The following is a 13,225-nucleotide window of genomic DNA, read 5'->3' as shown; positions in this document are numbered from 1 at the left end:
GAATTCTGGTTGAAAATGGACAAATCAGAATTTCCTGGTTGAATCTATTATAATTCTAGTTGAAATAATTAGGTTTTTAATTGGTGATCACAATCTTCTGGTTCTTTCATTTTCAACCAGAAATTTTTCTCATTGGGTAGGTACTTTTAATACTCAAAATAAGTAATTAATCACTACACACCTTCCAAATATTAAATTTCTGTAAGAAGTGTGCGTTAAAACTCTTCGCAATTAATAATACCTACTTTTTCTTCTGTTAGTCCGGCGCGAATGAACCCGTAGTGCTGTGGTTGTCCGGATTGCACGTTCCAGAAACTTATCTGGCGGCTCTGGTGCAAATGGCTTGCCGCAAGAATAATTGGCCTCTCGATCAATCCGTTATTTACACGACGGTGTCCAAGTTTTTCAAGCCTGACGACATAGAAGAAAGACCCGATGAGGCAAATCCCAACGATATTTACTTTACTCTTTTCGCGATATTTTATTAAAATTGCAACAATATCGCATTATACTTTTCCGTCCGTGTTTTAAACAGGGCTGTTACGTGTACGGATTGTATTTGGAAGGCGCTAGATGGGACATCGAGGAGCATCGTTTAAAAAGATCGCATCCGAAAGTTCTGTTTGAAGCGCTGCCAATATTAACCATAATACCTACTGAAGTTCATAGATTGAAGTTACAGGTGATTGAATTTGCCGGTCTACATAGTGACGTAGAAAGGAAAGATAGTGTCCGAAAGGCAAGAGTGCCGTTCCCGTTCTTGTGCCGTTCTTTACTACATTATTATTGATGATAATCAATGAATTAATTAATAATTTTTTCAATTTATTAAGCAATATTTTTGTTTTGCACTTTGTCTCTTTTATCCTACATACAACATATATACTTGCAATTCAATTCATATTACTACCCCAGTTTTGGTTTAAAATTGAGTTTCAAGACCGAAAATTAAATCGGTGTGCAATTTGCAGAATTGAATACGTATAAATATAGGTCTTTTTTTAGCTGAACTTTTGCACAGTTCATTTTTTCTCTTTTTTTGTAATATGGACAGAAAAGGTGAAAAGATGAATCGTGTAAGAAGTTTAGCTAAAAAGAACAGACTTTATGATAAATTCACACCGAAATATTATTAAACACAAAGGTCTAACTCATGTCAGATCAAACAAGGCATTTTCCTATTTATTGGATTATTTAAATAAAACGATTTAACTGATCATTAATATTTTCAAGTAACTGCAATTCTTGTGAAAAATTTCTAGGTCGTAAAATGGATAATTCTTATTTTTACGCTTGTTACAGAATACTTTTAAAACTCCCGTATATACTACGTCGAATCGACGAAATGCTCTCGGTGTTGGTTTAGTTTTCGAGGCAAATTTGGCGACTCCAGAACACATTTCGCATTGGATACTTCAAGGTGTTTGTCTAGTGTTAAATACAGATTAAAACGATCTTCGAGATCAACGGAAAAAAATTAAGAACCGCTGTATTCTTCAGTATATTTCACGTACAAGTAATACGTCTACTATTAATTAATAATATTCATTGTAGCATAAAGATGAACGGCCATTAAGCTATTTTAAACTGTCGTAATTTTAAGGATTGTGTATAATTCTATAAATTTTTATCACATAACAATAAATGAGAAAAGAAAAGACAGAATATCGTGTTCAATTTTTTAATATTTATTGATCGAAGATTAGCGATACAAAATTTTAATACAAAATTTTTTAGCGAAAGTACATCATTATTTCGTATAAATAATATAATTAACATCATTTATCATCCAGTCCGCGATACTTAAGTTGCGGTAAACACAGATTGTAAAACGAGCTGTCGACGAAATCGTCCAAGTTTTGCCACTTTACCCACTGATCGTTCATTAAATGTTTCGCATTTTTTGCTTGTCCGACAAAGTGCGGATCTACAATTAACAAATACACACCTCCCTTTCCAACGTGTAATCCTACTATACATTTGCTAGAGCAATCTTTGTCTCCGCCCATCATAATCGGACTGCCAAATTGCTCGAAATGTCTTTTAATCTTATCCACTTGGTCAATTAATCCCTTTCCGCTCGACACGTAAATTATTTTGCTGAGAGCTTCATAAAGTTGATTTAAAACAATCGATACCTATAAAGTACTTGAAACGTCAAATCCGACGAATTCTCTTACATTTAAAACTCCGATAAGTGCTAAGGGAATTAAGCTTACTTCAAAACTTCCTATCCATTCTCTCGATCCAATAAATGTTTTGTCTTTATCCTCCACTTCGACAAGGGTCTCTTGTATTTTATTAATGCTTGGAACGATTTTTTCCAAGTTCTCATTATTTATAATCCATGAACAGATGGTTTGCAGTGTCCTGTATCCGCACCCCCAACCCTGAATAAATATAAATATATTTATTTTGGTGATTTAATACGTAAAAGAATGTTTTAATTGCGATTATAATATCCCAATTAATTATAATCACCCTGTCATTAAAACCATCGCAACCATAGTGCCAGTAATCGTAATCTCCTTGAACTAAGAATGTTTCACCGCTATCCGGCGAGGCTAAATTTTCGTGAACGTTTTTCAATAAATTGCTGGAATAATTGACGGTCATCTTTTCCACGTGTTGTTAAAAAAACCTAACAAGCGCAATATTTATTTATATACACTAATATAATATAATATCATATTAATTAATATTAATAACATTTATTAATTATTAATATTATTTATTCCCAGTAGTAATATTATAAGTTGAAAAATTATAAAAATGATGTTATATAAATATTATATTACTGTTAATTGGTTTACTGGGTTTATATTATTATATTATATAGCATTTATTTATACATTCATATTTATATTTATTAATATTTCTTCGCGAAAATTATTCTTAAAATTTTTATACAAGTAATATAATTGAAAAAAGTTTAAAGGTAATTATTTAGAATACCATACCCCACCTAAAATCTTAATAAAAATACATTCGACGCGTTTTCATGCATATTTAATTTCACGCATAACACAAATATTTTAATAAACTTTTTGTGTGAAAATCAATTTTTGTCTCCCTTGAATAAAATCTTGGGTATGCCCATGAACAGATTCGCATTTCCGGCATTCCGGCAAACATCGCCTAACTTCACATGCTAGGCTGCGTTCGGAAATATCACCCGAGTGCCCTCGCTTGTCGTTTCATCCTTGTTATTCACCCAATAATTAAATAAGAATAAAATAAGCCTGTTCTTTTTGGTTGAACTTTTGCACCAGTTCATCTTTCTTCCTCTTCTTTCCTCCTGGAGAGAAAAGGAAGAAAGATGAACTGGTGCAAAAGTTCAGCCAAAAAGAACAGGCCTATCGATACACGGGGGCACCCAGGTGATATTTCCGAACACAGCCCTACTGTCAAACGTCATCTAACCTATATACTGACGACTCGACAGGCGAAATTCTAAACAAATTGAAGCAACTATTTTCTTGTTTATTTAATAAAAACATTTAACGAAGACAAAAGTACGTTGAAAACAGTCGAACGCAATCGTTTATCATTAATTTAACAACACAGCCAGCGACAGAGAGCGAATCGTGGCGTCACCTGTCAACACGTCGGAACGATGCAGCGTCCTGACTCCTACAGCGATACTCCACTCTCTACTGTTTTGGCATCGCGTGACTCTACGAGGTGGGATTTAATCGGAAATACGATGATAGAGATTCTACGAAGCTATACTTATCGATATCTTATTTCCAAGGTTAATTAACGACGGCAAAAACGAGCACCGATCAGTAGAATGGACACTGGGATCTCGTAGCGGAACGCCGATTGAAGATTGAAGTGCGCGAGAGCGTGGAATGATAGAGGAAGGGAGACAACAAGCGTGGGAGAGATAAAGAGACAGCAAGCGAGGCGAACGGTGGAGAGAGAGAGAGAGAGAGAGGAGCAGAAAGGCGGAAAGGAGACTCGCGAGAGACGCGTCCGTCACGCACCGAGTGTTTGCCTCGGCTAGCCGGAACGAACGCGCCATTTCCCAGGGAGAAAATGAGAACGACGTCCTCGTGCTCGGTAAGCCGATTAACAATGATCGCCTTATCTAATTAATAGCTCAAGTCGGTTACGGCCGGATTAGAGAGAGCTCCCGCGAGACCGACCCCCCTCGAGCGATCGTTTGACAGCTACACAATAGCCAAGCTATTTATCGATTTCTTTCGCTGTGGTATCGACCGCAAGACTCCTTCGCCTCCGGGGAAGACTTCGGCGACTCCTCGATCGCGATCCTCCATCGCCAATCGGGGCGCCTGTCACGAACTCGAAACGCCTTGGAGATCGACGACTTTGGAACGTTCACTTTTAGGTTATGTTTGTTCCAAAGCGACCCTGGCTTCGTTTTAGGCGTTTTAAACCTAAGCTACAAAGTGTTCTTTTTCTTCCTGTTTTTGCTTTTTACCTCCTATTCTTTTTTTCTTCTTGTTGAATGTTTTGACGACAATCGTGTTTCTCGTCTCATGTGTTTTTTGTTTTTTCCGAAGCTCGTCAATTTTTATCTTGAGCGACAAAAAACGAAGAAACAGTGAGTGCAGCGAGAGACACGGATGAATAATACGGATAATACAGTGAATCATTATAGCCTTGTTGTTCACCAATGTTAATAAAAAATGAAATGATCATTGTGTTACACTGCAGCTGCTTTTCAGCATGGGACACATACGATATAGTGTAACACAGTGAATCATTATATCCTTGTTGTTTGCCATTAACAAACATCATTCTAACTTTCTTGACATTCGGAGAGTAACAAAAATAGAATGACATTTATGTTGACTTGTGTTACCAAAGGGAAGCACCCATTGTGTCTCTTACTGAAAAGCACCATGTATTACATTGTGATTGCTTTCCAGCAAGAGACGCAGTAAATTATTATATCCTTGTTATTTGTTAAACAGTCAATGTTAAACAGATGAAATGATTACTGTGTTATATTATACTGTGTCTTATTAAAAACCATCAAGTTTAAGAGCTTTCTCTCTTTTCTTCTTTTTTATTAATCTTAGCAGTACCTGAACTTGAGGTTGACTTGACTAGTGATACTATAACATCTCCAATAAATCCACAAAATGGTTGCATGTAAGTGTGTTCACTAACATTATAAGCTTAGAAGATTATACCCAAATATGTTCCTAATTTCCTTCTAAAGTATAAGAATCAAAAAGACAAAAGGTAAAAAGTAAAAAAAAACATGAATCAGGAAGCAAAGAGCACATTATAGATTAGTATCTATAACAGTGTTTTCACTTCTCTCGTGTCAGCTGTGGATTGCTCGAGATAATGCAAGATTTAAACACCGCAGGTTTGTCTGATATGAGTCGTCGGTCGCACAAGTCTTCTATCCGAACATCTTTTACATTCAATGTGGATTAACTTTATCTCGATTGAACCTCAAGTAGAACACAGAAGTCATAATACTATGATAAAGAATCATTGTGATCTCATTTGTCATTTATGTAAATTAATTTTTAAGTGACAAATAATGTCATGATATCGTCCCGTGATATCTTAGTTATAACTTAGTTATGACTCTGTCTTACTTTTTATCTTTCTCTGGTTCTAATAGAAAAAGATAAAAGAATAAATTAAACCGAGATTAAAGTTAAACTACATTGAAATGGATATTAGAACTTAATAGACTATGTTTATCATTATTTTGATATTTCCTTGTTTCTCCTGTCAGTGAAACCATAGGAGGAGGATCCGGCGCAACGCTTGAGAGAGCAGGAAATGTACGGCGCTGAGAGGGAGGAGGTGTCTGAAAGTTGGCTGCATACGTATGACCTGAGCAGTACTATGATTCCCAATGCAAGCACAGCGATGGATGACGAGGAGCATTTCTGCAAGCTTATTTTGTACAAGGAGATCAAGGACTCCAGGTAGGCGATCACCGCGATCGTGGCAACAATGCCCAGGTAGAACAAAAAATTATAATAATAAGATGATATAAAGTAGAAATAATTTTTCAGAATAATCATAATGAGATCATTCGATACACTTTTGATGATTATTTTATAATAAATTCTTGATATGATAGTATTTTTAAGTAATTTTTTTTAAGTTAAAGATTCACTTAAAAATCATTATTCTGTCAAGAATTCATCATAAAATCATTATCAAAAATGTATTGAATGGCATTATTATGATTTTTTCCAAAATGACTTCTACTTGATATTATCTCGATCTTATTATAATTTTTATTTGGGGACATCCGATCTAACTGGATAATCCATCCATCGTATTTTGTTCTACAGAGTGCGAATATGGGATATCATCATCCTGGTACCGAATCTCTTGTTTCTTCTGTTCATCGCAATGCGATTCAACAGGGCGAGGCTTAAGTTACGTGCAACGAGTAGCCCAATATTTTTAGCGTTTTACGGTCTGGTCATTTGTAATGTAGTTATATCAGTGGTGCGCTGTGTCGTGTCGATGACAGTGAACGCGGCGGCGACGGTCGGCGGCAAGGCCGACAAGGTCCTATGGGTCACAGTGAGATTTTTTCTACTATCTACCGAGATGAGTGTAGTTATCTTTGGTCTAGCGTTCGGTGAGTAGCATACAGAAAGTCTTTTCGCGAAAAAAAGGAAAGGAGACCGCTCAAAAGTTTGGAGCACCTCTAAATTTTGAAAAGATAGTTTGATAAATTTTATTTACTAACATCGTAAATATACGAATGTTTATATCACTTCAATATAAACTTTCAAACAAATTTTCAGTAGTGTGTACGTTTAAAAATAAAAATTGACACATTTTCAATAAAATAATTATATCTGTAAAAAAATACATATTTTTGAACAGCAATCTATTGAATGGAAAAGCTATTCAAGAGTCTTACTAGTAAAACTTACTGTAGAATATCTTAAATCTATTATTTTATTATTAAACGTTCGATGGACATTTGAAATATTCTCTTTTGTGGTTCTACTTAAAAATTACGGAGTGCTTCAGACTTTTGAACGGTAGTGTAGTTATTTGCTAACGTGCAAATCATGCTCTCTTAGGTCATTTGGACAGCCGCTCCAGTATTCGTAGAGTATTACTTGCTACATCCTTCATAGCGCTGGCATTCACGATCACTCAAGGAACACTGGAGCTGGTCCTACCGGATGATACGTTTCATATTCCCAGCCGCGACTTTTACGTATTCGGTCATGGCGGCATGATGTTTTGGTTTTGCAGTAGCCTCGTTTTCACAACGGTACGCTTACGCACACGTTGTTTTCTTGCTAGTGAAAATCAATATGTATTACTGAATATATCGATGCATTGTCGCTTTTAGATATATCTCTTCATATTAATACTGCCATGGACACGGTTGCGGGACCGCCTAGCACTTCCTAGTAAGTACCTGTTATCATAAAGATTATAGTTCCATCGCTGATTACGAGTTTATGATACGCTTTCTATTGTAGCACGGAAAAGTTTTTACGTTTATGCTGGAATACTAGCAACGTTGGATCTAGTGCAGTCGATTGGCGCAGGCTTTCTAAACTACACGCAAAATCCAGTGGGATTATGCATCGTAGACTTCACTGCAGCAGTATATTTAACTCTTTTTACCCCTTTGGTTTATCATACATTTCTGTCGGAATTCTTCGGGTAAGTTGCTGTTACTTAGCGATATGCAACTTAAGGCTTTTATTAACTCAGTATTACTATCTCTTATGATATCAAAAGCAAGAAAACACAATAAAAATTCTTGCAAATTACATTTGAATTTAAATATTTTTCAATAAAACAACATTTGCAATCGATAGAATAAACTTAAAAAAAATATATAAATATAAAATATAAATAGAACATAAAATATCAGAAAAATAGGTTTAACGCAAATTACCTTCTTGTTTAAGGAAGAAATTAAATATTATTTATTTCTATACATTATTAATTTAACAGTTTGTTACAGGTGTGAACATAACTTATATCATTTTTGGTTATGCTTAATTTTAGCTGATATATGATTTTATTAATTAATGAAAAAAGAGAATTTTTAGTATTTTACAATTTTAGTATTTTGCTTCTATCAATCGTAAGTGTTGTTGTATTGGAACATATTTCCATATTAATGTATGCTGCAAAAAGTTTTATTATGTATATTTTCGCTTCTGACATCACTATATGAGATAACAATGGTGAGTGAACAGGAGTCTTAAACAATTGCACTATCATGTGGGATTGATACATTTTAGAAATCCTTCTGTTTTAGGGTTTCGCAACCTTCGATAATGTTCTCTTACAAAGCACAAGTGGACGACGCGATGGACGAAGACACTGTGTCATTACCGCACCAACAGAGTTTTTCATCCTTGAAAACCGACAGCGATTACATCTATCAGGTCCATACTCCTTCTATTCACATACCGCTGTATGATTCCTATGCATCAAAATCCTCTAGACCGAGAGCTTCTCTTTATTCCTTAACATCCGCTAAAGACCCCAAACATAATGACTTAAGTACTTTTGATTCACCAGTTAAGTCGTATCGCTCGACATCCGGTATTAGAAGCTTTGGTAGAGATTCCAGCATAGAAAAAGACGTTTCGGAAGTCGAGTATCCCTTAACTAAATCTACCACCATCCAAAAAAGCGTGCCGGATCTAAGACTCTCCAGCCCGATTCGAAAAGCCGTTCCTGATACATACGATGATCCCAGTAGCGTCTCACATTTATTTCTTTCGACCGACACCGCTAGTAACTTCTTTTACAAACCAAACACAATTGACAGCAATATTAATTTATTTTCTCAAACGAGGAAAAGTAGCTTAGAGAGTATATCACCTAAAACGATCATAGATCACGTGACTGCAGTTGAGAACCTTTCGTACGGATATGACAGTTTCTCAGAGATCCAGATATCTCAGGGTCCAGCATTAGAAAATACCTTACAGTCCATTTTGGAGAGCGGAACGCACGAAATCGAAACAGAAGTTCCTAAAAAATCTCGATTAAAAACAACTGACACTGACAATTTAGTCAAAGATGGTACTGCTAGTGCAGGTTCGAGATGTTTAACGACGCGTATCAGCAGCGAGATGTTTAAACCCTCGGACGATATGTCTCCTAATTTATCCGATTCAAACGTCACGCAACAATTACTTCCTAGAGCGACTTCCTTCACAACCGGCGCGCATAGAAAGAGTAAGAACGATTCGAAGGAAAGAGAGCCAGGTGGCTTAAGTGATTATTTGTTATCCATAACATCCCCGAAATTTGTGAAACATAAAAGGAGTGAGGCACATCCCAATCCCTCCGCGGATTCAGATTTTTACACGCAAACTGAATCTTTGTAAATAGCTTATTTATATGTACCGCTACAGTCGACTCACTGTGTATGTACATATCGTAGATTATCTTCCTATAAGTTTTACGTTAATTTTCTTAATTATTAATCCTTATATTACAACGAATATGGTGAGGTACCATTCGAGAGCTTTATCTAACTGTATATATCTGAGCATGTTTAGAAATATCGTGCAATTAAACGTATTGATGTAGTCACAATGCACTTGGTTTCATTTATTTACACTAACTTCGGGCAATCACTCCCACTGGCAACGATACCACTCTGCTGTCTTTTTACGGATGAAATCTCGTGAACGTTTTCATATAATATTTCGTTAGGTGTACATTGTACACTGTTAGCACCAATGCTTCAATGTATTATATTATAATAGTTATACGTGAGCGAAACTTGATATTTTATTATTTTAAAATGCTTTTGGCTGAATTTTTACGAGCTTCCGTATATTGCGCAGAAATATAATCGTTATAGCCTCACAATAATTTCCCTCCTAAAGCTTCTGTCCTCTTATTGCACTTGTGTGAAATAATGTCGAAAGTGAAAAATTATGTGAATTTTATTTTGTGTAGAAAATAAATCATATGACTTCTCACTTCCGAACTAAAAAATGTTGAATATCAATTTAACACAATATTCAAATAACACAATCACGTTATGTTAATAATGGATATATTAAAAATTCAACGCAAACTTTAACAAGGATTTCAGTAGATCGTTTCTAACATAAATGCTTTTTACTGTGTATAATTTCTGATAAAATATCTAAAAAAAAGTTCAAGGTATTTTTTTTTCAAAAATTATAGAATGAGAAATATCTTAGAATATTTTCACATATATGAAAAATTCTAAGAATAGATGTAGACTTTCTCAATATTTCTAAAAAATATTCCAATTTGTATAAAAATTCTGAGAAAATTTTTACCAGGGAGTGTGCATTGAGAAAACGGGAGTCTTAATAAATTAACTGACTGATTGACTATGATTAGGGATCTGCCTTGATAAATGCAAAGCGGAATGTTCTTTTTTTTCTTTCCAGAATCACAGTGTTTATGACTCGACCCAGTTCGACACGAACACTACGCCAATCAACCCGCTCTACGCGGCGTCTCTTCAAAGCCCAGATAGTATTACCGGTTATAGTATAGACAGTCAAGAAACGCCGAATCCGCCGAATGGTTACCAACAATGAATCGTCGCTCATAATCGATTCGGAGTGTGCTATAAAAACTAGAACGAGCCTGCGTACAAGTTACTTGACGATCAAATTGCAGTTTCGCTAAGAGCTTTGTGTGATCTTCTCTAAATGAGGATTTGTTACTTTTCTTCGAAAAAAAAATAGCATCTCATGCGAGAAAAAGTTCAAGCTCGAAGTGAGATAGCGTGCGATTGTGAATCCAACACGAAAAGATTCTAGTCGCCCTTGGGTATTTTTAGGGCCACGTAACATTTACGGAGAAAAATACGAATGCTTTTCGTATTTTTCTCCGAAAATACGATCTGCTCGGTCTCCATGTGATAGTTGGCATCGATGCCCAAATTGTGATTGGAAACGCTGGAAGAAATCTCGCAAAATCCGGAATCTCGAGTTTAGCTTTAGTTTGCTTTACTTAGGGCAAATTCTTGAAAGATGATTAGCAATAGCGTATTAATTCACAATAGTTTTGTACTTAAATAGACTTTGAAACGTCGAGTGAATTTTTACTGCACGTGAAAATAGAATATTCTTTTTGGCGATGTTACGCATTTATTTTAAAAACGTAGGTCATTCTAGGATTCGCATACTAGGATTCGATCCCCCCGATCGCAGAGATTAATTTTCCATGCTCTCTTTATCCATTTTAATCTGTAACTGGAACATATTCGTGATCTTGGGGTTTTTCCTAATTTTTAACGATTTGAAATTGTATGTTTTACAATCTTTTATTTCACAGTTTTAAATTTGAAAAAAAATCTTAAAAAGATCAAAAACCTTAGTGGGTTTTTGACCCAAGAATCCATATGTTTCTCATTAACGTCGAAAAAAATATGTGTTCTTGTTACGGATTAAACATATTTTTTACCTAGGCGTAAAATCAGTATATATAGAATAGTAATTAAAACCAAATTCACTTTTAAATGCCTTTGATTAGCGTAGTTAATATATAAATGCGACTTTTAGAATGTCCTATACACACGGTGTTGATCATCATCGTGAAGCATCATCTCCGTCGATAAATGCTGTTGTTTTATATTGAAAACTGCAAGGTTGATGTGCCGGCCGTGGATTCCTAGTAAGACAAACAAAACACTTAGATTTAACTTCTGAAACTTGCTTATCGTTTCTCCGTCCTTTTCATCAAAGTGGACGTCGTATCGCCCGAAAGTCCTCATGTTGCGTGCGAAGCGATGCGCAAGCGACAAGCCGGACACTCGCTATTTTCTTACTTTTGCATCGAAAATCATTAGATCGATTAAGGGACAATAGGAGTCATTAAAGTTAAACGTCGCGCGGAGAAAATTTTTAGACTTAAGGAAAGAAACTCTTCAAATGCTCCAATAATTACGAAGACTCCATCCATGATGTATATACATGATCTGTAATTCTAGTGTAAAGGATCGTACTATTTATATATCTTAATATATACATACATATAATATATATATATTTATCAATATATTACGTATCTCCGTATCGTAATTAAATTCGTACAACTGTGACAGATTTAAGATACTAATTGCTCCTGCGCTGCCCGCGTTTTTCGCCTGGACGTTCATCTTGTGCGAGGAAAGAGGGGAGATAGAAGATAAAAAGGAATATGAAATTATAGCATCATAGAAGCGTCCACTATCATCATTCTCGAAGACGCGTTCATGAGGTTGTAGATTCCTCCGTTTTTCCTAGTGCATTAGAGGAAGGAGGGAATTCAGGAGCGAGCAAAATTAATAGTGATACAACGTAACTTATTTTCTAGGATATAAATTCGTTCGAACTTGTATATACGGAACGGTGTGCGTGGAACGATGTTGTACACGATGAATCTCTGTCAATTGCAATTGCTTTTTACCATCTCTGACTATCCTGCACTCCTCACGAACGTTACCTGCGATCGTCTGACCGTGTGATTTTTTTGTAAGCATCGAGTGCAGTGTACAAGGCAATATTGTGACGCGTCATATAGCTATACCTAATTTTAAAAAAAGTAAAATAAACATGAATAACGATTCAACGTATTCAATTTAATTTCTCGATAATCTTATCCTGCCTCTCGATTTTTATCAGAATTACTATAAATTAGGTGTGTCCTTACATACCGTGTGTACCGAGGGATCGTTGACTCGTGTCGCTTTGCACACTGATCGCCGCATTTGACGTCATGAAAAACTTTCTCTTTACATTAACTCGGTCAATGGCGTACGTTATTCAACGAGATTCGACGCGAGATTGAGCTCGCGACGTGTCGTGCCTGAAATCGGCAAGTCCAGAGACAAACGTTCAGCAATACAAATAGTTCGATTCGTTTGTCCGTGACACGACCGAGGCGCGATATAAAAAAGCGCGGATCGAATAGCAAAGAGTTAATTCTTTATGCAATTAATTGAGCGGATCTAAAACTTAAATTATGCTCTTATCTCGTGCCCTCCTTTCATAGTTTGGCTGGTAGGAAAGGATGAAAGTCCCAAATCTTGCATACTATCGCGTCGTCACACGTGAAAGCTCGAAGCACGTCGGGATCTGCAAAGAAAAGACAAAAGAGCAAAATAAATCCACTTTTCATCAGCTGTTTTCTGTCATTTGTGGTAAAAACTAAAAGTTAAGTTCGGAAAAGTTAAAAGAGATATTTTCACAGTCTTATTAATTGATGACTATAATCATTGTTCACGCGATGTTCAGTAATA

General features: G+C 35.8%; 4 protein-coding genes across 7 annotated transcripts in view; 2 read left to right on the top strand and 2 right to left on the bottom strand.

Annotated features, from left to right (window-relative positions):
* Positions 1-1,517, top strand: part of Dhc98D (Dynein heavy chain at 89D) — a 35,517-nt gene extending 34,000 nt beyond the window's left edge. The window contains 3 exon segments of the mRNA XM_018453300.1: positions 261-440; positions 536-682; positions 1,303-1,517. Of these exon segments, the coding sequence (XP_018308802.1) occupies positions 261-440; positions 536-682; positions 1,303-1,449 (474 nt within the window). The 3' untranslated portion in view covers positions 1,450-1,517.
* A 261-nt stretch (positions 1,518-1,778) lies between these two features.
* On the bottom strand, positions 1,779-3,672 carry Ufsp1 (UFM1 specific peptidase 1). The gene is made up of 4 exons (XM_018453331.1): positions 3,598-3,672; positions 2,482-2,641; positions 2,220-2,390; positions 1,779-2,138 (listed from the first exon to the last, which is right to left on the bottom strand). Exons 2-4 carry the CDS (start codon positions 2,614-2,616, stop codon positions 1,779-1,781), a joined length of 666 nt encoding a protein of 221 aa, XP_018308833.1. The 5' UTR covers positions 2,617-2,641; positions 3,598-3,672.
* Positions 3,401-9,858, top strand: LOC108725988 (transmembrane protein adipocyte-associated 1 homolog). 4 transcript variants are annotated; one of them, XM_018453328.1, is made up of 8 exons: positions 3,401-3,684; positions 3,755-4,058; positions 5,728-5,924; positions 6,300-6,595; positions 7,050-7,246; positions 7,328-7,388; positions 7,461-7,647; positions 8,255-9,858. In XM_018453328.1, the coding sequence occupies exons 3-8, from the start codon at positions 5,776-5,778 to the stop codon at positions 9,336-9,338; spliced, it is 1,974 nt and encodes a 657-aa protein (XP_018308830.1). In that variant the 5' UTR covers positions 3,401-3,684; positions 3,755-4,058; positions 5,728-5,775; the 3' UTR covers positions 9,339-9,858. The 4 variants fall into 4 exon arrangements, with proteins under 4 accessions (XP_018308830.1, XP_018308829.1, XP_018308832.1 ...); XM_018453327.1 differs by having other exon boundaries at positions 3,755-4,065; positions 5,729-5,924; XM_018453330.1 differs by lacking the exons at positions 3,401-3,684; positions 3,755-4,058 and adding an exon at positions 5,071-5,124 and having other exon boundaries at positions 5,729-5,924.
* A 1,504-nt stretch (positions 9,859-11,362) lies between these two features.
* Positions 11,363-13,225, bottom strand: part of LOC108725981 (peroxisomal leader peptide-processing protease) — an 86,088-nt gene continuing 84,225 nt past the window's right edge. Inside the window, exon 7 of the mRNA XM_018453316.1 lies at positions 11,363-13,061. Coding sequence (XP_018308818.1) covers positions 12,973-13,061 — 89 coding nt within the window. The 3' untranslated portion in view covers positions 11,363-12,972. The remainder of the gene's footprint in view (positions 13,062-13,225) is intronic.

Source organism: Mycetomoellerius zeteki, unplaced genomic scaffold, assembly GCF_001594055.1.
Source record: "Mycetomoellerius zeteki isolate Tzet28-1 unplaced genomic scaffold, Tzet1.0 scaffold377, whole genome shotgun sequence".
Classification (NCBI taxonomy): Eukaryota; Metazoa; Arthropoda; class Insecta; order Hymenoptera; family Formicidae; genus Mycetomoellerius; species Mycetomoellerius zeteki.
Note: the sequence above shows the minus strand (reverse complement) of the source record. Positions and strands in the feature narration are given on the sequence as shown.